Source organism: Monodon monoceros, unplaced genomic scaffold, assembly GCF_005190385.1.
Source record: "Monodon monoceros isolate NGI ecotype Baffin Bay Population unplaced genomic scaffold, NGI_Narwhal_1 Super_Scaffold_1, whole genome shotgun sequence".
NCBI classification, from domain to species: domain Eukaryota; kingdom Metazoa; phylum Chordata; class Mammalia; order Artiodactyla; family Monodontidae; genus Monodon; species Monodon monoceros.
In genome coordinates, this window is record NW_021703765.1 from 37,334,174 (window position 1) to 37,355,215 (window position 21,042).

General features: G+C 41.7%; 1 protein-coding gene across 4 annotated transcripts in view; it reads right to left on the reverse strand.

The window, feature by feature from the left end:
* Positions 1–2,343: 2,343 nt before the first annotated feature.
* Positions 2,344–21,042, reverse strand: part of MOCOS (molybdenum cofactor sulfurase) — a 57,676-nt gene continuing 38,977 nt past the window's right edge. For all 4 annotated transcript variants that reach the window (XM_029231298.1, XM_029231308.1, XM_029231291.1 and 1 more), the window contains 5 exons: positions 19,104–19,228; positions 14,420–14,525; positions 10,845–10,983; positions 5,887–5,991; positions 2,344–2,604 (listed from right to left, as the gene is read on the reverse strand). In XM_029231298.1, the coding sequence (XP_029087131.1) occupies positions 2,452–2,604; positions 5,887–5,991; positions 10,845–10,983; positions 14,420–14,525; positions 19,104–19,228 (628 nt within the window). In that variant the 3' untranslated portion in view covers positions 2,344–2,451. The remainder of the gene's footprint in view (positions 2,605–5,886; positions 5,992–10,844; positions 10,984–14,419; positions 14,526–19,103; positions 19,229–21,042) is intronic.

A 21,042-nucleotide genomic window follows, 5' to 3' on the forward strand; every position in this document is an offset into this window, starting at 1 on the left:
CTCAGTAGTTGTGGCACACGGGCTTAGTTGCTCCGCGGCATGTGGGATCTTCCTGGACCAGGGCTTGAACCCATGTCCCCTGCATTGGCAGGCAGATTCTTAACCACTGTGCCACCAGGGAAGTCCCTATATGGGTAATTTATATATGTATGTATGTATGTATGTATATATACATATATATATATGTGTGTGTGTGTGTGTATACATATATATATATTTTTTGGCCACACTACGTGGCATGCAGGATACAGGATATTAGCTCCTTGACCAGGGATCAAACCCATGCCCCCTGCAGTGGAAGCACGGAGTCTTAACCATTGGACCACAGGGAAGACCCTGGGCAATTAATCTATGACAGAGGAGGCAAGAATACAATGGGGAGAAGACAACCTCTTCAATAAATGATGTTGGGAAAACTGGATAGTTACGTGCAAAAGAATCAAAATGGACTACTCTTTCACATCATGTACAAAGATAAATTCAAAATGGATTAAAGACTTAAATGTAAGACTGAAACCATAAAACTTCTAGAAGAAAACATCGGCAGTAGTCTCTTTGACATCACTCTTAGCAATATTTTTTGGATATGTCTCCTCAGGGCAAGGGAAGCAAAAGCAAAAATAAACAAATGGGACTATGTCAAACTAAAAAGCTTTTGCACAACGAAGGAGACTATCAACAACAAATAGGACACCTACTGAATGGGAGAGGATATTTGCAAATGATGTATCCAATAAGGGGTTAAAATCCAAAGTATACAAAGAATTCATACAATGCAACATAAACAAACAAACAAACAAAAGCCCTTGATTAAAAAATGGGCAGAGCACCTGAATAGACACTTTTCCAAAGAAGACATAGATGGCCAACAGGCACATGAAAAGATGCTCTGTCCCTATCAGTGGAATTGGTGCCCTTATAAAGGAGACCCCAGAGAGCTCCCTCACCCCTTCTACTAGGTGAGGACACAGGAAGGAGGAGCTGGCTGTGAACAAGGAAGAGGGGCCTGACCAGACACTGAATCTGCAAGCACCTTGACCTTGGACTGCCAGTCTCCAGAACTGGAAAAATAAATATCTGTTGTTTATAAGCCAAAAAAAAGAAAAAAGGGAAAGAAAAGGAAAAGAAAGACAGAAAAGATGCTCAACATCACTAATCGTCAGGGAAATGCAAATCAAAACCACAATGAGATATGACCTCATACCTATCAGAATGGTTACCATCAAAAAAGCAAACAAATTACAAGTGCTGATGAAGATGTGGAGAAAAGGCAACCTTGTGCACTATTGATGGGAATGTAAATTGGTACAACCACAATGGAAAACAATACAGAGGTTCCTCAAAAAATTATAAATAGAACTACTATATGATCCAGCAATTCTACTCCTGAGCTGTTATCTAAAGAAAATGAAAACGCTAATTCAAAAAGATATTTGCATCCCAATGTTCATTGCAGCATATTTACAATAGCCAAGATATAGAAGCAACCTAAGTTGAATGGATAAAGAGACATGGTACATATATACAATGGAATATTACTCAGACATAAAAAAGAATGAAATCTTGCCATTTCTGACAACATGGATGGACTTAGGATATTATGGTAATTGTGAAGTAAATCGGACAGAGAAAGACAAATGCTGTATGATTTTACTTATATGTGGAATCTGAAAAACAAAACAAACGAGCAAACATAACTAAACAGAAACGGAGTCATAGATACAGAGAACAAACAGGTAGTTGCCAGAAGCGGGGGGCGGGGGTGGGAGGAGGAGAGAAACAGGTGAGGGAAATTAAGAGGTACAAACTTTCAGTTGCAAAATAAATGAGTCAAAGTTATGAAATGTACAGTGTGGGGAATATAGTCAATAATTATATAATATCTTTGTATGATGACATATCATATCTAGACTTATCCTGATGATCATTTTGAAAGGTATAGAAATATTGAATCACTATGTTGTGTACCGGGGACTAACATAACGTTGCAGGTCAATTATACTTCAGAACAAACAAACAAACTCAGAAAAAGAGATCAGATTTGTGGTTACCAGAGGGGGGAGGTGGGTGGGGGATTGGATGAAGGAAGTCAAAAGGTACAAACTTCCAGTTATTAGATAAATAAGTAGAAGGGATGTAATGTACAACATGATAAATACAACGAACACTGCTGTATGTTATGTATGAAATTTAGGAGAGTAAATCCTAAGAGTTCCCTTCACAAGCAAAAATTACATATTGTTTTCTATTTCTTTAATTTTATATCTATGTGAGACGATTCACTAAACTTACTAGGGTAATCATTTCATGATGTATATAAGTCAAATCATTATGCTGTACACCTTAAACTTACACAGTGCTGTATGTCAATTATATCTCAGCAAAACTGGAAGAAAGAAAAGAATGGAGATAGTTGTAAAAGAGAAATTTTAATATATGCTGAAAAAAACTTTAGGAGATAACTGCCTGCTGTTTCTCAGAAGCAGGTAAATCATAGTGTTCTATGTTTTCTTTCAACACAGGGAGCACCTGAGATCCTACAGACAGGTAACATGGAGAAGATAAATCCAAAGAGGTATGCATCAGGTACAGCCCAAAGTTCACCTGTGAACAAAACAGTAACAACAGAAGTTAGATTATTTTCACAGTTAAAATACTTTTGTAAATAATAATGTTCCACTAAAATTAAGTCAGATCTTTAAAAACATGTACTGGGACTTGATATGTCCTATCTGTCATTTAGTAGAAGGTAGTGAGAAACAAGGAGAATCCTAATATCCTAGACCACACAGATTCTCGTTTTAAAGTATTCTTTCCCGATAGTCAGCCTATACCTCTTTATTGCTGGACCTATTATTTTCTACTTCCTGTGTACCCTGAGTTTCCCACAGGAGGGCTTCTTCCTCCTCTGGGCCTCTGACCACTGTCAGGCCAATTTCTGCTCTGTTCCCTGATGTAAAAACCATTTTGTGAAAATAAGGGCAAAACTCAGCATTTTCTATAAGGATGCGTGATGTAAATTAAGTTCTCCAAATTCTCCAGAATAAGGATGGGAGGTCGAAAATGAAGAGTTGTGTAAGTCTACTCAAGGTTTGCCATCATCAGAGAGAGAAAAACAAATATCATATATTAACACATATATGTGGAATCTAGAAAAATGGTATAGACCAGGGGTCCCCAACCCCTGGGCCACAGACCAGTAGCAGTCCGCGGTCTGTTAGGAACAGGGCCACACAGCAGGAGGTGAGCAGCGGGTGAGCGAGCAAAGCTTCATCCACCGCTCCCCATTGCTCCCCATCACTCTCGCTCACATTACTGCCTGAACCATCCCCGCGTCTCCCATCCCCGTCCACGGAAAAACTGCCTTCCACGAAACCGGTCCCTGGTGCCAAAAAGGTTGGGGACTGGTGGTATAAATTATCTTATTTGCAAAGCAGAGAGAGAGACATAGACGTAGAAAACAAATGTATGGATACCAAGGGGGAAAGTGGGTGGGGTGGGAGGAATTGGGAGATTGGGATTGATACATATATACTATTGATACTATGTATAAAATAGAGAGCTAATGAGGACATACGATATAGCACAGGGAACTCTACTTAATGCACCGTGGTGACCTAAATGCGAAGGAAATCCAAAAAAGAGGGGTTATATGTATATGTATAGCTGATTCATTTTGCTGTACAGTAGAAACTAACACAATATTGTAAAGCAACTACACTCCAATAAAAATTAATTAAAACAAAAACCCTACAAACAGTGAGAGCTGGAGAGGGCATGGAGAAAGGGAACCCTCCTATGCTGTTGGTGAGAATGGAAATTGATAATAGCCACTGTGGAGGACAGTATAGAGGTTCCTTAAAAAACTAAAAATAGAGCTACCAGTATGATCCAGCGGTCCCACTCCTGGGCGTATATCCAGAGAAAGCCATGATTCGAAAGGACATATGCACCCCAAGGTTCATTGCAGTCCTATATGCAATAGCCAAGACATGGAAGCAACCAAAATGTCCATCAACACATGAATGGATAAAGGAGATGTGGTCCATATAGACAATGGAGAATTACTCAGCCATAAAAAGGAATGAGATAACGCCATCTGCAGCAACACTGATGTAGAGAGTAGAGATGATCATACTAACTGAACTAAGTCAGACAGGGCAAGACAAATATCATAGGATATCACTTACAGATGGAATCTAAAAATTGATACAAATGAACTACTTGACAAAACAGAAACAGACTCACAGACTTAGAAAAGAAACTTATGGTTGGGAGGGAAGCGGTTGGGGGGTGGAGGGATAAATTAGGAGGTTGGGATTAACATATACACACTAATATATGTATAAAACAGATCATCAACAAGGACCTGCTCTACAGCACAGGGAACTCTACTTTGCACTCTAATAACCTAAATGGGGAAAGAATCCGAAAAAGAATAGATATATAGATATGTATAACTGAATCAAGTTGCTGTCCACCTCAAACAAACACAACATTGTAAGTCAACTCTACACCAATATAAAATAAAAGTTAAATTAAAACAAAAACAAAAAACGTTTGCCATCAATGCAAGTGAGCCAGTAACAACACTTTGGAGTATGTGATGTGCCCCCAGATCTGTGATAACATCAGTTGGCCACCACTACGTTCCAGGCCCCAAGCTAGGGACTGGGGATAAATTAATTCCTTAATATTTGTGTACATATAGGTGAAGAGTACACAGGAACTCTCTGTACTATCTTTGCAATTTTTCTGTAAATCTAAAATTATTCCAAATTTAAAAAATAAGAAGATTTGTGCACAAGAATTATTGTGATGCTGAGAAATACCACTTCCATGTACCAGAGTATTGTGCCCACACATCCTCTCTCCTGGCAACCTGCATGGGGCAGGGTCCGGGTCCCCATGCCCCCAGTTGGCACGGCCTGCCACAGCTGAGCAAACAGACTTGTTGGTATAATACTCAAGCGCAACAGCTCTGCAGACCATACCTATCCATATCCGTAAGGAGAGTTTTGTCAATCAAATACTGTGAAACAAAACTCTGGTTTTGGAGAAACACAGGAAACGATGCAGAACATTTTACCATGAGTTAACTTGCCAGTTTATTACTGGGAAGATATGAAATGCTTGCATTGTTTCCGTTAATTTTCAAGAATTGTTCTGTGCAGCCTGACTGCTTATTTGGCTTCCTGGAATTCTTTGCAAACCAGAAGTCCTGACAGAAAGTGCAAGCCCGGAAACAAATGGATGTTCCTAATGAATCAATCTCTTAGAAGTTCAGCTTTTATAATCTGGGATCCACAACAACACTTAGTCATTTTAGCCCTCAAGAAGATGAGTTACAAACTTAGTATAGTGAAATTTATTTTCTATGCAGCTACCCTATTCACCATAAGGCATTTTTATTCTTCATGAGATTTCTGTGGCGAAGAAAATAATGATTGAGACAATAGAATTACTTTACTTATTTACTATTTCTCTCTTTTTTTTTTTCCCTTGGCCGCACCGTACAGCATGTGGTATCTTAGTTCATAGACCAGGGGTGGAACACGTGCCCCCTGCAGTGCAAGCACAGAGTCTTAAGCACTGGACTACCAGGAATGTCCCCATTTTTTTAAAACTATTTCTTATCTATACTCCATATCTCTTCAACAAGATTTGAAAGCATCAAAAATACATGTCATAAAAATAGTGAGGAAGTGAATGGAAAGGAAAAATAAGACAGTGTCACGGATAAGGTCTGCACCTTGATGGTAGCCCATCAGCCTTACAATGTTCTCCGACTTCTAAAAATTACTCAGCACTATTAAGGATTAGTTCTGGTGTAGACAATGCATCAGGAACTTAAAATGGGGTGTCATTTTTAGCAATCATGCTTACCTTTCTCTCTCCCCTCTCAGAAAGCTTTTGGAAAACATTTCGGTTTCTCTGCCCAGTTTGCTGATCGATGCAAATCATCTGGCATCTGTGACAAGGTCCCAAAACCTGGGAGGTGAGAAGGGAAAAGACAGCATTGCCATGAAAGTGACCAGACTGTCACGCTCTGCAGGGAGGAATCTGGGTCCAGGAAGAATCGTTGTAAACAGCCAATTTCAGACTCACAGAGAAATACTCAAACTGCATGGAGCCAGGAAGTGCCACCTCTTCCCAATGCCCGCTAGGGAATCACCCACATTAGTTTATCACCTTAAAGGCTACTGCATCAGGGCTTTGAAGAAAACTAAGAGTGGTTGTGACTCACAGGTGGTTATCAGGGAATGTTGGGCTTCCTCCAGGGAAGAAAAGAACTGATTGGAGGGCATACTGGGAGAAGATGCCACACACCCTGCGCTGCTCTCGTGGCCACAGATCGCTCGAGACTGCGAGACTGCAGCAAGTAGCTCACGCAATCACACGTGCCCCTGTGAAACACACTCTCTGAGAGCTGAGAGCTGCTGGCTTTCTTTCTCTTTTTTTAATTACTCCACAGTACATAACGGACATTGTTCGGTGTCCGTTCGCAGACAGCTACCTCATCCCCGGATTCTGCAGTTTTCACCGTGGCCTGGCATTCCCATGGGTTGATGCGCTTAGCTCTTCTCGTTTGAAGCCATGTGCATAATTTCTAATGCTTTGCTGTAATCAATAATTTTGCAATAAAGGTCTTAATTCACATAACTCTCTTTCCTGTTTGAATTTTTCTTTAGGCTAAATCTCCCAAAAGGAGATTATAAAGTCAACAAGTATAAATCTTTTATGACCTGATGATATCCAGTGAAAACTTCCTTTCCAAAAGAGATGTGTTAGATTGTTCCACATTGCAACTACTTCAGCGCTGAGTATTATCACCAACAAACAACTCTTAAGCATTTACTTAAAGAAAATTTTTAATTGAAGTATAGTTGATTTACAATGTCTCAGGTACACAGCAAAGTGATCTGAAAAAAGAATATAAATTATATAAATATATATAATATTTATATAATATATTTATATAAATATAATATTCATATTTATGTTATATAATATTTATATATAGTATAATAAGAATATAAATATGTATTCTTTTTTCAGATTCTTTTCCATTATAGGTTATTGCAAGATATCGAGTATAGTTCCCTGTGCTATACAGTAAGCCCTTGTTGTTTATTTTATATATATTAGCATGTATCTGTTAACCCCAGATTCCTAATTTAGCATGTACTTGTTGAAAGGCACATTATTAACTATAGCTTATACTTTCTAATGCCTGCACAGGGCAACACTGTATGGATGTAGTGTACTTTATTTAATCAACTTCCTTTTTATGGAGACACAGACGTAGAAAACAAACATATGGATACCAAGGGGGAAGGGGGGTGGGTGGGAGGAATTGGGAGTTTAGGATTGACATATATACATTATTGATACTATGTATAAAATAGATAACTAATGAGAACATACTATACAGCACAGGGAACTCTACTTAATGCACTGTGGTGACCTAAATGGGAAGGAAATCCACAAAAGAGGGGATATATGTGTATGTATAGCTGATTCATTTTGTTGTACAGCAGAAACTAACATAATATTGTAAATCAACTATACTTCAATAAAAATTAATTTTTAATAACTTCCCTTTGGGGCTTCCCTGGTGGCGCAGTGGTTGGGAGTCCGCCTGCCGATGCAGGGGACACGGGTTCGTGCCCCGGTCTGGGAAGATCCCACATGCCGTGGAGCGGCTGGGCCCGTGAGCCATGGCCGCTGGGCCTGCGTGTCCGGAGCCTGTGCTCCGCAGCGGGAGAGGCCACAACAGTGAGAGGTCCGCGTACCGCAAAAAAAAAAAAACCTTCACTTCTATGGATGTTTAGGATGTTCTCCAATTTTTCATATTTATAAAGTATTGCAATGAGTAATTTTGTAAAATATCTTTGCATATTTGTAACAGTATTTTTTATGGAATAGATTTCTATGAGTGAAATTATTGGGTCAAAGGGCATGCATATTTTAACTTTCATTAATTGATGTTTATTAAGTATCATGACTTAAAGAAAGCAAAGCATCTCAGAAAGGTGTTTTTAGAGTCCTTGTATTCACGTACCCAGGTACCTTACAACTTACTTGTTACAAGGTAAGTTTCTGACAGTGATCCTAGTCTAGTTGTAGTGCTTTCTCTTTTCCTTCTTTTCTTCCTTTATTTCTCCATCTCTCTCTCCATCTATCATACACTTAGTGCCTACTCTGTACCAGGCAGGATGTGTAAGAGCAGGTGCTTTTTTTTTTTGCGGTACGCGGGCCTCTCACTGCTGTGGCCTCTCCCGTTGTGGAGCACAGGCTCCGGACACACAGGCTCAGCGGCCATGGCTCACGGGCCTAGCCGCTCCACAGCATGTGGGATCTTCCCAGACCGGGGCACGAACCCGTGTCCCCTGCATCAGCAGGCGGACTCTCAACCACTGCGCCACCAGGGAAGCCCTTTTTTTTTTCTTTTTTAACATCTTTATTGGAGTATAATTGCTTTACAGTGGTGTGTTAGTTTCTGCTTTATAACAAAGTGAATCAGTTACACATATACATATGTTCCCATATCTCTTCCCTCTTGCGTCTCCCTCCCTATCCCACCCCTCTAGGTGGTCACAAAGCACCGAGATGATCTCCCTGTGCTATGCGGCTGCTTCCCACTACCTATCTATTTTAAGTTTGGTAGTGTATATATGTCCATGCCACTCTCTCTTTGTCACAGCTTACCCTTCCCCCTCCCTGTGTCCTCAAGTCCATGCTCTAGTAGGTCTGTGTCTTTATTCCCATCTTACCCCTAGGTTCTTCATGACCTTTTTTTTTTTTTTTCTTAGATTCCATATATATGTGTTAGCATACGGTATTTGTTTTTCTCTTTCTGAGTTACTTCACTCTGTATGACAGACTCTAGGTCCATCCACCTCACTACAAATAACTCAATTTCGTTTCTTTTTATGGCTGAGTAATATTCCATTGTATACATGTGCCACATCTTCTTTATCCATTCATCTGTTGATGGACACTTAGGTTGCTTCCATGTCCTGGCTATTGTAAATAGAGCTGCAATGAACATTTTGGTACATGACTCTTTTTGAACAACCCAATCCAAAAATGGGCAGAAGACCTAAATAGACATTTCTCCAAAGAAGATATACAGATTGCCAACAAACACATGAAAGAATGTTCAACATCATTAATCATTAGAGAAATGCAAATCAAAACTACAATGAGATATCTCACACCAGTCAGAATGGCCATCATCAAAAAATCTAGAAACAGTAAGTGCTGGAGAGGGTGTGGAGAAAAGGAAACACTCCTGCACTGTTGGTGGGAATGTGAATTGGTACAGCCACTATGGAGAACAGTATGGAGGTTCCTTAAAAAACTAAAAACAGAATTACCATACGACCCAGCAATCCATTACTGGGCATGTACCCTGTGAGCAGGTGCTTTTATAGCATGGCAGGGACACAGCGACAGAAAATGAAGCAGAGTCAGCCGGGATGGAGGATTGAGTGGAATGACAGAAGGCTGGTGCCAGAGAGGTCTGTGGAAGAGAAAAGAGATAATTCTTTCAAGGGGGAGCAGCTCCCAGGATAAAAGGAAGCTTGGAGAGTTAAATGGATAACAAAGATCTTTCGGACATTTTTTCTTCTATTGGTGCCACGCAGTTTATCCCTACCCCAAACCCCAGACCTCTGAAATCCTTCATTAAGGGTTAAATTATTGTTTACTGCTTTCCTGGAAGTTAGAGTGATGTTCCATTTGAGTGCAGTAGCCCTATTACAATCAGTTTATACAACTGGCTAATTACTGTTATTAAGATAATTTCATTCCCCACTGAAGAACTGGGGACATTCTGTGCAGATGACCCATCCTTCTGTCCCCAGCTGTTCCATAGCTTTGCTGCCCATTCATTCCATCAGCAGTTTGGAGCACTTACTCTGGGTAAGGACTCTCCTAGACCCCAGAGGAACAGCAGGGACTAAACAGGCTTGGTCCCCACCCTCATATGCTCTGAAGAAATAAGGAGACACTGTGCAGAGTGTGACCTTGTGGTGGGTCAGGAACAACCTTTCCAAGGAGGTAACATCTGAGCTGAGACCCTGGAGGAAAAGTGCTCCAGGTGGAATGGACAGCAGGGCTAAGGTGCTAAGGCAGGAAGCTTGGCTTGTTTAGGGAATGGAGAGAAGGTCTGCAGGGCAGGCAGAAGGGGAGGGGTGATGAGCTCGGGGAGATGGGAGAGGCCGGAGGATCAGGTCTCGGGGGCCTTATCTGCCCTAAGGAGGAATGTAGATGTTAGCTGAAGGCTTCAAGTTTGGGGAGCCCAAAGCCTGGGGAGGGAGGGCATCCTGGAGGCTTCGCCTCTAACTGCAAGCTGCTCCCCAGCTGCCAACGAGGCCAGAAGCGAGAGAGCATGGGGAGAAGGTACAGCCACCATGGGCACTGAAGGACCATGAGGCATCTGGGTCCTCCTCCACAAGCTCCAGACAGCGAGAAAATCCAGCAGGTTTCAGGAGGAGGACGTTCTCATAGACACAAGCACTCCAAGAAACAGAGCTGAAGCCTAGACACGGCGACAAAGTCTGTACCTCCATCACCTGTACGTTCTCTCTTCCCCACGTAAAACTGCTGCGCTCCCCGGAGGAAGGAGGGATGGATCATTCCAAGGGGCACCCCAGGATGCAGGTGTCACATACCCTTCTGCTGAGATTTTGTGGGTAAGAGTCAACGCCTGGTAGGGGGGCGGCACGTGATGGGGCATGGGATTCCCTGCTGCCTGCTACCATCCCGGCCTAGGACTGAGGTCAATCCCCATTGGCAACCCTTGAGGAAGGATAATAGAACTCCTGGGAACTTACCTGGAAATGCAAGGAACCAACTGAAATTTCATCCCATTTCTCTTCTTCAAAAGCCCTTGTTCCATTGGTAATAATATTGGCACGGAAACGTGAGATGAGATTGTTCACTGGAAATAATTCTTCCTTTCCATTCTCATCCCTGTTTAAGACATACCAAAAAGAGAAAAGGTGGGGAAGGGTGGATAACTGCACTATTGTAATAATTCAACATTTCTACCACTCGATGCCTGAGTTCATCAATTGTACTCTGGCCTGAGGCTTCAATGATCAGAACAAGCTTTTATCATGAGTGCAAGGCCAAGAGACACACATCTGTTGGACAGACCTCCGTGATCTCCCTGGAATATGGTCCCATCTCCATGGAGAAGCCCACAAGAGGCAGTGCAATGGGTGAGTAGATCTTTGCTGAAGAGATGAGGAACTTTGGAAACCAAGTGAACTGGGATCAAGTGAATAAACTTATGAGAAAATACCAATTCTACAGAGTCAGGACAAGGCATTTAAAGACTGTCAACAGGCTTAATTATCAAGGACCTAAAAAGTATCAAGAGCTCACACTCTTTTTGGATATTAGAACATCATAAAGCAACATAGAGTATACATGGGTGGTTTTAATATTTATTTCCTATAGAGAACCGATTGGTGGTTGCCAGGGGTGGGGAGAAGGGTGGGCAAAATGGGTGAAAGGGGTCAAAAGGTACAAACTTCCAGTTATAAAATAAACAAGTCATGGGGATGTAATGTATAGCATGGCAACTATAGTTAATAATACTGTATTGTCTAAAAAATGACTGTATTGAATATTTAAAAGGCGCTAAGAGAATAAATCTTAAGTACTCATAAAAAGAAAAAAATTTTGCAGGACTTCCCTGGTGGTGCAGTGGTTAAGAATCCACCTGCCAGCGCGGGGGAACGCGGGTTCAATCCCTGGTCCGGGAAGATCCCACATGCCCTGAAGCAACTAAGTCCATGCGCCACACTACTGAGCCTGCACTCTAGAGCCCGCGAGTCACAACTACTGAGCCCACGTGCCACAACGACTGAAGCACGCGTGACTAGAGCCCGTGCTCCACAACAAAGACAAGCCACTGCAGTGAGAAGCCTGAGCACCATAACAGAGTAGCCCCCGCCCTCTACAACTAGAGAAAGCCTGCGCATAGCAATGAAGACCCAACACAGGCAAAAATAAATAAATAAATTATTTATTTATTTATTTATTAAAAAAAAAGAAATAAACAATCTTTAAAAAAAAATTTCCAGCTATGTGTGATGACAGATGTCTACGAGACTTACTGTGATCATTTCTCAGTATATACAAATATAGACTCATGTTGTACACCTGAAACTAATATAATGTTGCATGTCAATTGTATCTCGATTAAAAATTTTATTTCCTAGCTTCCATCCCGTTTGCAGTTTTAACCAAGCATGTGCTATTTTTGTAATTCTTGTTTAAAATTTTTGTTCATTAGCACAAGTTACCATTAAACAGCTCCCTGCACCTCCATGCACGCCATCCCCTAAGGTAAAAAAGCACCGAAAAAGCATCTGCAGACTTCAACAGAGGAACACACTGCACGATCCCATTAAACTGAGTTTAAGAGAAGGTGAAACTGTCTAGGGTGAAAGAAGGCATAATAGTGGCAACCTTCAGTGGGGTTGACCAAGAAGGGACATGAGGAAGGGGTCTATGGTTCTAGAAATGTTCTCTACTTGATCTGGATGGTGGTTACGTGGGTATATACATCTGTAAACATTCACTAAACTATGTACTTATGATTTTTGCACTTTGTTGTACTTTAATAAAAATTTTTGAAGTTTGGAGGGAGGGAAATCCTTGAGCATGACTGGAATTTGCCCTGGAGACAGAACTGGAAGATGCTGGGGGAGAGTAAGGGGTCCTGTGTCTGTATCTCAAAGCCCCTGGCATGTGAAAAGCCAGGGACCAGGATACCCAAGTCCAGCTTTGCCACTAACTTAACTATGTGCAACACCCACCATCGATGAGGACTGCAGGGCCCTTGTGGGAAATGAGAGGGTTAGCACTTTCCAGTCCTAAAATCCTTTGATTCTGGATTTACCCTCCAGGTTATAAACAAACAAACAAACAAAACTCCCTTTGTGCTTTTTAATAGGGAAAGTTTTGTGTCCAAAAGCTACCATGGCCCACATGGAGGCAATATCATCCATCAGATTTGAAAACAGAACCAGGGACACTCACTATGTACTAACCACAGGCTGTTTCTCCTACCTTTGACCACCTGGCCTTCCTACCTCCTGCTTGTCAGCTCTGCACTAAACCAGGACTGCAGGAACCAGGGCTGCAGCAAGCCTGTCCCCACCTCCTCTCTTTCCACACAAAGAATCCCAGAAAACTGCAGACCTGCTCCATCCAGGGCCCAGGGTACCTGAGGAAGGGGGTCACTCAGTACCGGGAAAACTCAGTGAACGCCCAGGGACCAGGCATCACACTTCAGCTCCTAAAGAGGGCAGCCTGGACCTCGGCAAGGGGACACTGCTGTGTGTTTTTGCCAATGACTATGAACAGGAATTACTACAAACAGTCCATTTTTGTAGTTTTTATTAAGCTATATGTGTACATGTTTGTGCATGTGCACACATGTGCCCAGGACCACAGGGCACGTGAGCGTCACAGGAGCCCCAGCTCATGGTGTTGACAGGTGTGGACCATGAATGATCTGCCGGTCCCAACTCTTACGTAAGAGCTGGGTGATTTTTCTTTTTTGCCCCAATTGTCTGATTACCTTGGGACTTCAATATCCTCTGAAGGACAATGAGGGGGCTTGAACCAACCAAGACCCTTTCTAGAGCTGACTTTTCCAGGACCCTTGGGAGATCCCTGGGTGGGAGTGAGCAGGCAAGGGTGCTAGTTCTGTCTGATGATACAAACAAATAGTATCTACAATTACAACTTTAAAAGCTTTCATAACCACTCTTCTTTTCACTCAAAATGACTGTGGAAGTAATGCAAGGCTCCTAGGGGCCAGGGGACAGTGGGAGAGTGGGCAACAAAAGTGGGTCCAGGGGGCTTCCCTGGTGGCGCAGTGGTTGAGAGTCCGCCTGCCGATGCAGGGGACACGGGTTCGTGCCCCGGTCCGGGAGGACCCCGCGTGCCTCGGAGCGGCTGGGCCCGTGAGCCATGGCCGCTGGGCCTGCGCGTCCGGAGCCTGTGCTCCGCAACGGGGGAGGCCACAACAGTGAGAGGCCCGCGTACCGCAAAAAAAAAAAAAAAATGTGGCTCCAATTGCTGGCGATTACATTCAACTAAATGTTTAAGAATTGAAATGATTAAAAATGAGGACTGGGATTCTCCGCCAAGCATCCTGAGGGCATCAAGGACATTGGAAGATAAAAGAGAACCCTCTAAAAGATTAAGGGAAACTGGCCTAAAAAGTTTTGTGACTTCTCTGGGCCTCAGTTTCTCAATGAAGGGTCTGGACTCATTATTCGCAGACCTTTTCTCCCCAGAGAGGTGACCAGCTCACTCCCAGGGGCAAGTAGTTACACCTGTCCGCTATTCCCAAGGCAAATAGCAAATAGTACAGGGACCTTACCTGGTGCTTAATTGCTGCTGAAGTTCCAAAACACTGGATCTGTTTATCAGCAGATACTGTGCCTCATTCACCAGAGAGAGGGTGGCTGTAGTACGAGCAGATTGATCTAAAAGTGATGGAGTATTTAAAAGAAGAGTTGCTGGAGAGGGAAACAACCTAAGTGTCCACTGATGGATAAATGGTTAAGGAAGTGTGGTATACATACACAGTGGAATATTATTCAGCCATAAAAAAATGAAATCTCGCCATTTAACGACAACATGGATGGACCTTGAGGGTATTATGCTAAGTGAAGAGTTAGACGGAGAAAGACATATACTGTATAATCTCACTTAGATACGGAATCTAAAACAAAACAAAACAAGCTCATAGATCCAGAGAACAGACTGGTGGTTGCCAGAGGCGGGGGTGGGGGTGGGGGTGGGTGGCAAAATGGGTGAAGGTCAAAAGGTACGAACTTCCACTTATAAAATAAATAAGTCCTGGGGATATAACGTCTAGTGTGGTGACTACAGTTAATAATACTGTATTGCATATTTGAAAGTTCTCATCATAAGAAAAAATTGGTAACTGTGTGATGATGGATATTAACTGGATTTATCGTGATGATCATTTTGCAATACATACAAATGTCAAATTATTATGTTGTATGCCTGAAACTAATATAATGTTGTATGTCAATTATACCTAAATTTAAAAATTAAGATAAAATAAATTAGAAAAGAAGAGTTGCTTTCTTGGAATGCAAATGAATCATGCTTCCATTGACTTGCATTTTTTAGATTTAATTTTTATCTTATAGTAGAGTGTAGTTGATTTACGATGTTGTGTTAGTTTCAGGTGTAAGCAAAGTGATTCAGCTATACATATACATGTATCCATTCTTTTTCAGATTCTTTTCCCATGTAGGTTATCACAGAGTATTGAGGAGAGTTCCTGGCCTGATTAGTAGTCGGATGGAAGACTTGCATTTTTAAATATTAGGGACTGTTTCTAAAGGGAAGAAAATGGTGCCCTGGAAATAAAAAAAGTTCTAAGCATGGCTCAAACTTCTCAAAAACAGAAAGAACATAAGCTTCTAGAATATTCTGTTGATAATCTGGAAAAAAATAATAAAATGCTGAAGTCAAATTCTTCCAGCAAAGGAAACTTGGAGGCAACGCTTAGAGGAGGAGAGATGGGGCTGCAGGGCGGAGGTGGGGAAGTGGCGGGGGTGGGGGGGACCCTTCCCCAAGCAAGAAGAAGGGCCTTGATGAGGGTCACAGGCCCAGTGAGATCTTCTGAATCTGGTCAGTGAATCTAGTCAGGGAGAAGCTGGGTTCTGCCCTTGGGCAAGTGTGTAATATTGACTTTAGGAATAAATAATACAAGTTTTAAAACTACTGAAAAGAAAAAAACAAAAAAAGAGTGGAAGAAAATATCAAGGGCCTCCAGAACTACTGCAGCCCATCACCCAGCTTCTAGCTCCCACTTTTTGGGCATGCCATAGCTGTCTTTATACAAGATGTTGATAATAAAGGCTGGCCGGGCCAAAACCTAGTGCGCTGTCTCTGAACTAGGCCTGTGGACCCCAGAGTACCCGAGAATGGACACTTCCAAGAGAATCGCTTACAGATTCTCTATTTCCATGTCTTCTTTGCTAAAATGGCTTTGTCAGAGCAGTGAGGTGCAATCCCAGGCCCCTCCACAAAAGGCCCTTCTCGCCCTTCACAGGGCAAAGGCCACACCTCTCCTGTGGCACATTGCCCCTGGGGGCTAAAAATCTCCAGGGTGGAAAACAAAAGACCAGTTCAAAGCCCTGGGGTCTGTGCTGAGAAAATAAAAGTCTCTCAAGCTTGGGTGACTGATCCTCCTGTAGGTCAGATGGGTTCCAATTCTTTGCTGACCACAAAACTGCCGGAACTAATTAAGTTGTCAAGTGATAGATGATTAAAGTCATCTTGATGTTAGATCCCTGTGCCTCAGAAGAAAGGTTTGAGTGACAGCGCGTTAACCAAACACCTTCATCCCCAGCTGTTTACTGACTTAAATAAGATTCTTCAGAAGAGAACCAGCGCTGAACACTAGCTATTCTGATGATAGGTGACCGTCATTCATGGACATGGGAGTTAATCACAGGTGGCCAGCCATCTCATTAAGAGATTCATTTTCCACTACTTTTTTCTCTTTATGTTTAATAACTATTTTTCGAAATGTATAATATACTTTTGTTGCTTTGATCAACTGTGTACTATTAAAAACTATGATAAGAACTCAACCTAGGAAAAATTTCCTAACACTGAGACTCTACAATCACAGGAAACTTTAAGAAATTTTATACATTTCAATTTATATATAATTTTAGTTTCAGATAAATATGATAGGGTGATCAAGGAAAGAGTTTCAAGCATAAAATATATAACACTAAGATAAAATTCCTTCAAGGAAGTGGAATGGAAATACAAGTTGAAGAAAGAAAATGAAAGAAAGAAAATTTCTGTACATTAAAAAACAGTTTGTTTATACACATATTTTTAAGTTAATACTCATAAGACTCAAATCACTATGGTATTGAGACTCCGCTGGTTTATATTTAAAAGGGCAATGTACAAGTTTTAATTTTAAATGACTACAGGTGTACATTGTTTTATTGCATTTCACTTTATCTTGCCTCGCAAGTACTTCACAGGTATTAAGTTTTTTACAAATTGAATGTTTGTGGCAACCCTGTATCGAGCAAGTCTATTGCACCATTGTTCCAACTGCATTTGCTCACTTCATATCTCTGTGTTGCATTTTGGTAGTTCTCACAATATTTCAAACTTTTTCATTCTTATATTTGTTATAGTGATCTGTGATCAGCGATCTTTGATGTTACTATGACTTGCTGAAGGCTCAGATAATGGTTAGAGTTTTTTAGCAAAAAAGTATTTCTAATTAAGTTATGCACACTGATTTTTAGACATAATGCCATTACATACTTAATAGATTACAACAGAGTGTAAACATAACTTTTATACGCACTGGGAAACCAAAAAATTTTTGTGACTTGCTTTATTGTAGTGGTCTGGAACCGAACTCTCAGTATCTCCAAAGTAAGCCTGTATATTTGCAATATGCTGGAAATCACATCCTTTGCAACTTTTTTTTTTTTTAATTTAGATGACAACGTAAAGAGGTAGTGTAGCTTTAAAAAATTTCTTCTAAGGTGTACCAACACAAAAATGTTCAAAGGCCTAGACCTAGACCATCAGAGACCTCTCCACCGTAAATGGCATCCTTGAAGTATAATATTCACAAGCTGACACTCCTGATCCTGTATCGAGCAGCCAACAGATTCATTCTGCTCCCACCTTTGCCTACCCAGGTCCCATCTCCCACTAGGACAGTCACTGCCGCCTCCTGCCTGGCCTCTTTGCTTCCTTCATTTCCCTCTCCCTTGCAGCCTCCACACCTCACCAGGGGTGTCTTTCTAATGCAAGCTGCGTCATGAAACTCCCCAGGGTAGAATTCTTCAGTTCTTCAACCTGAAGACAGTGCTTACTTACTCCTCAGCTGCACATTCATCTCTTCTCTCTAGCTCTGCCCCATCACTCCCCTACCCATGTCTGACCCTCCTAAACCCTTCTCTGAACCCATGAAATGCCAAGCTCTGCCATGCTGCTCCTCAGTAATCTTCTTGCCTTTCTCTGCCTGGAACAGTTCTACTCTCCTGTTAAGATGCAGCTCCAAACTCACCTCTTCCCTGAAGCCCTCCATGACTCACTCCAGGTGTAGATTTACAAGCCAGTCTCCCAGGGAGCTAGCGACTAAGCCAGGTCATTCCTGCACAAGCCAGTAATGTGGCAACTCTCCAGTCCATTCATTTATTCATCTGGTATTTACTGAGCAACTACTATGTGCCAGGTCTGTTCTAAGTCCTGAACAAAGCAGAGAAAAATCCCTCCCTCACAGAGCTTATGATCTGACAGAGGGAAGACAGAACATAAACAGGATAACTGAGTCAAATGCATGGCCTATAGGATGTGAAAAGTGCCACAGAGAAAAATAAAACAGGGAATGAGCTGGAGGTTCAGGTAGGGGCCCTGGTTCTAAGGAGGGCAGCCAGGCAAGGCTCCCCCGAGAAGGTGACATTTGAGCAGACACCTGAAAACTCTCTCTTCCTATATGGTACTGTTAGCTCAAAGTACTTCCTTCTCTGCTGTCTCATTTTATGCTCACAACAGCTTATGTCAGGAAAAACTGTCAAAACCCTTAAATCTAAGTAGATGACATGCCGTCACAATGTTCTGTTGTAGAGTTCTACAGAAGTTCAACACCAATGGGTTCAAGGATTTGCCAAGGTCTCAACAACTACTTGGTGTCAGGACCAAGACTAGAAGTCCAGATTTTCTTAGTATAGAGCAAGCTACCAATGTTTCTCTTTAACAAAACTTAATTGTGCTTCTAAACATGCAGGACTGAGGCAGAGAGCTTGAGCAGAGGCTGCAAGCCCCCCTCGGCCTCCTCGGGCTCATCCTGGAGACCACACATGGGTCCTGCTGACCTGGGGGCCACCACAGCACCTTTCTGCCAGAGGCTGACCACCCCTACTTTCTGTTCATGAGCACGTTGCCCTGTCAATCCATTTTGTGGGCTGATTTTCGTGTCTGCAAGAGTTAAACCCAAGTGCCTGTCCCCTAAGAAGCAATCTGAAATGTGATACCTTTGCCTCGTTTCTTCCTTGCATTTCTTTGAAAGTCTGAACTTTGTCTGATCAAACGATATGGACGGCCAAAAAACTTTGACAACCAGCTTGAAATTTTTTCTCCACAGTCATAAGTATTTACCCTGGCAGAAAAAAAAAAAAAGGAAAGATGTTATATAGTGTTCCTTTAAATAATTGAAATAGCAGAAAGTTATGTAATATAATATTATATAATTAATATAATATAATATAAAAACATGAAGCCCCCAACAAGACAGAAATCTACAGTGACAAGTGTGCTTAGGAAGTCGCAATGAGATTTCCAAGGCACAGGAAGGCCTGGGATCTGGAGCTTATGCAAAGCTTTCAGATCAAATAAAAAGCTTTAGAAATTTCTCTTGAAAGACTTTGTTTATATTACTTACAGCCACTGAGAACCACAAAGCTTGGAATTTAAGAGCTTCCAGAGCATTATTTTGCTTTAAGAAGCTCTGGAACCCAGACCCGTCTCCTGGTTTTTTTACTATAGGCCTGACTGGAATATCTTCTCTCACGGCCACGCTGTAGGGACTGACGTGTTTGGTTTCTGAAAAGAACACTATGGCCATAAGTCACCGATATAAGTACATTTTTTGATCTGGTTTTTTAAAACTCTTCAAACTTCTAGAATTTTTAAATAGAATTTTAAATTTTTAAAAAATTATAATCTACACATCACCAGAACTAATCGTGCAAAATTGCTAATAAGTTACATTGGGATTACAAGATAGATATTATTGAAAACTTATCCTTAATTTTTACTGGGAACCTTTAGGATCTAGAAAGGAAAGGGAAGAATGAAACCTTACTTTGTAGACATTCTCTCTGGTGCTTTGAGAGATGCACCTAAGTCCATTTTTCATTATATTGAGTACTTGTGGTTCTGAGTATAAGAAGCCTGACCTCTAGCTATCGAAAAGCTTTATTAACCAGAAAACGCCATTCCTCTCAGATGCAGCTAAATGAAATCTACAACCAGGGAAGAGCCTGATAAATAATTGCAGGTACCCCTAGATGGCTATATTTCTCTCTATGAGATTTGCTACAGTGACATGCAGAAATGTTTACCCCAAATTCATTGCCTTAATTGAAAATGTGCTATGATGAGTGCTTAAATCTGCACAAGAACTAGCAAGAAAGAGGATGCAGAGTGTGCTCACCCCTTGGGCTCCAGGATGGGCCAGGGCCCATGATGCTCAATTGTATAGAGCACGATCTTCACGCTATCACCTTCCCACCTTTCCTGAGCATGTAGCCCTTCATCATCCCAGCGTGACCTGGGGCACTAACAACTTGAGTCCAATTTGGATGTAGCTTGAGTATTTGACATATCATTTCATGACTTACTTGTTTGCAGTGCAGAAGGAAATGTACTCTGACTCAGTACTATGCATATCACCAACTACTGAGCACAAACATACCCACCAACTACTTTATTGTGTTAACTAATAGGCAGTTAGCGTTTTAAAAGACTTCTACTATATATAAATCCCTACTGAACTGTTAAGAGTTAACCATTTTAGTATTTGGGGGGTAAACTAGTTGGGGTATTAGATGCGCTGGGAACCCATCAGATAGGGGCCCACAATCAGAAAATTTGTATTCCACATGTTTTCAGATTGAAATTAGATTTAGGTTAAAAGGGATGCAGAAATTTGATGTATTCAATAAATTGATTTGTAAATATTTACGATCAAGAAATAAAATGGGGCTTCCCTGGTGGCACAGTGATTGAGAGTCCGCCTGCTGATGCAGGGGATGTGGGTTCGTGCCCCGGTCCGGGAAGATCCCACATGCCGTGGAGCGGCTGGGCCCGTGAGCCATGGCCGCTGAGCCTGCGCTTCCGGAGCCTGTGCTCCGCAACGGGAGAGGCCACAACAGTGAGAGGCCCGCGTACCGCAAAAAAAAAAAAAAAAAG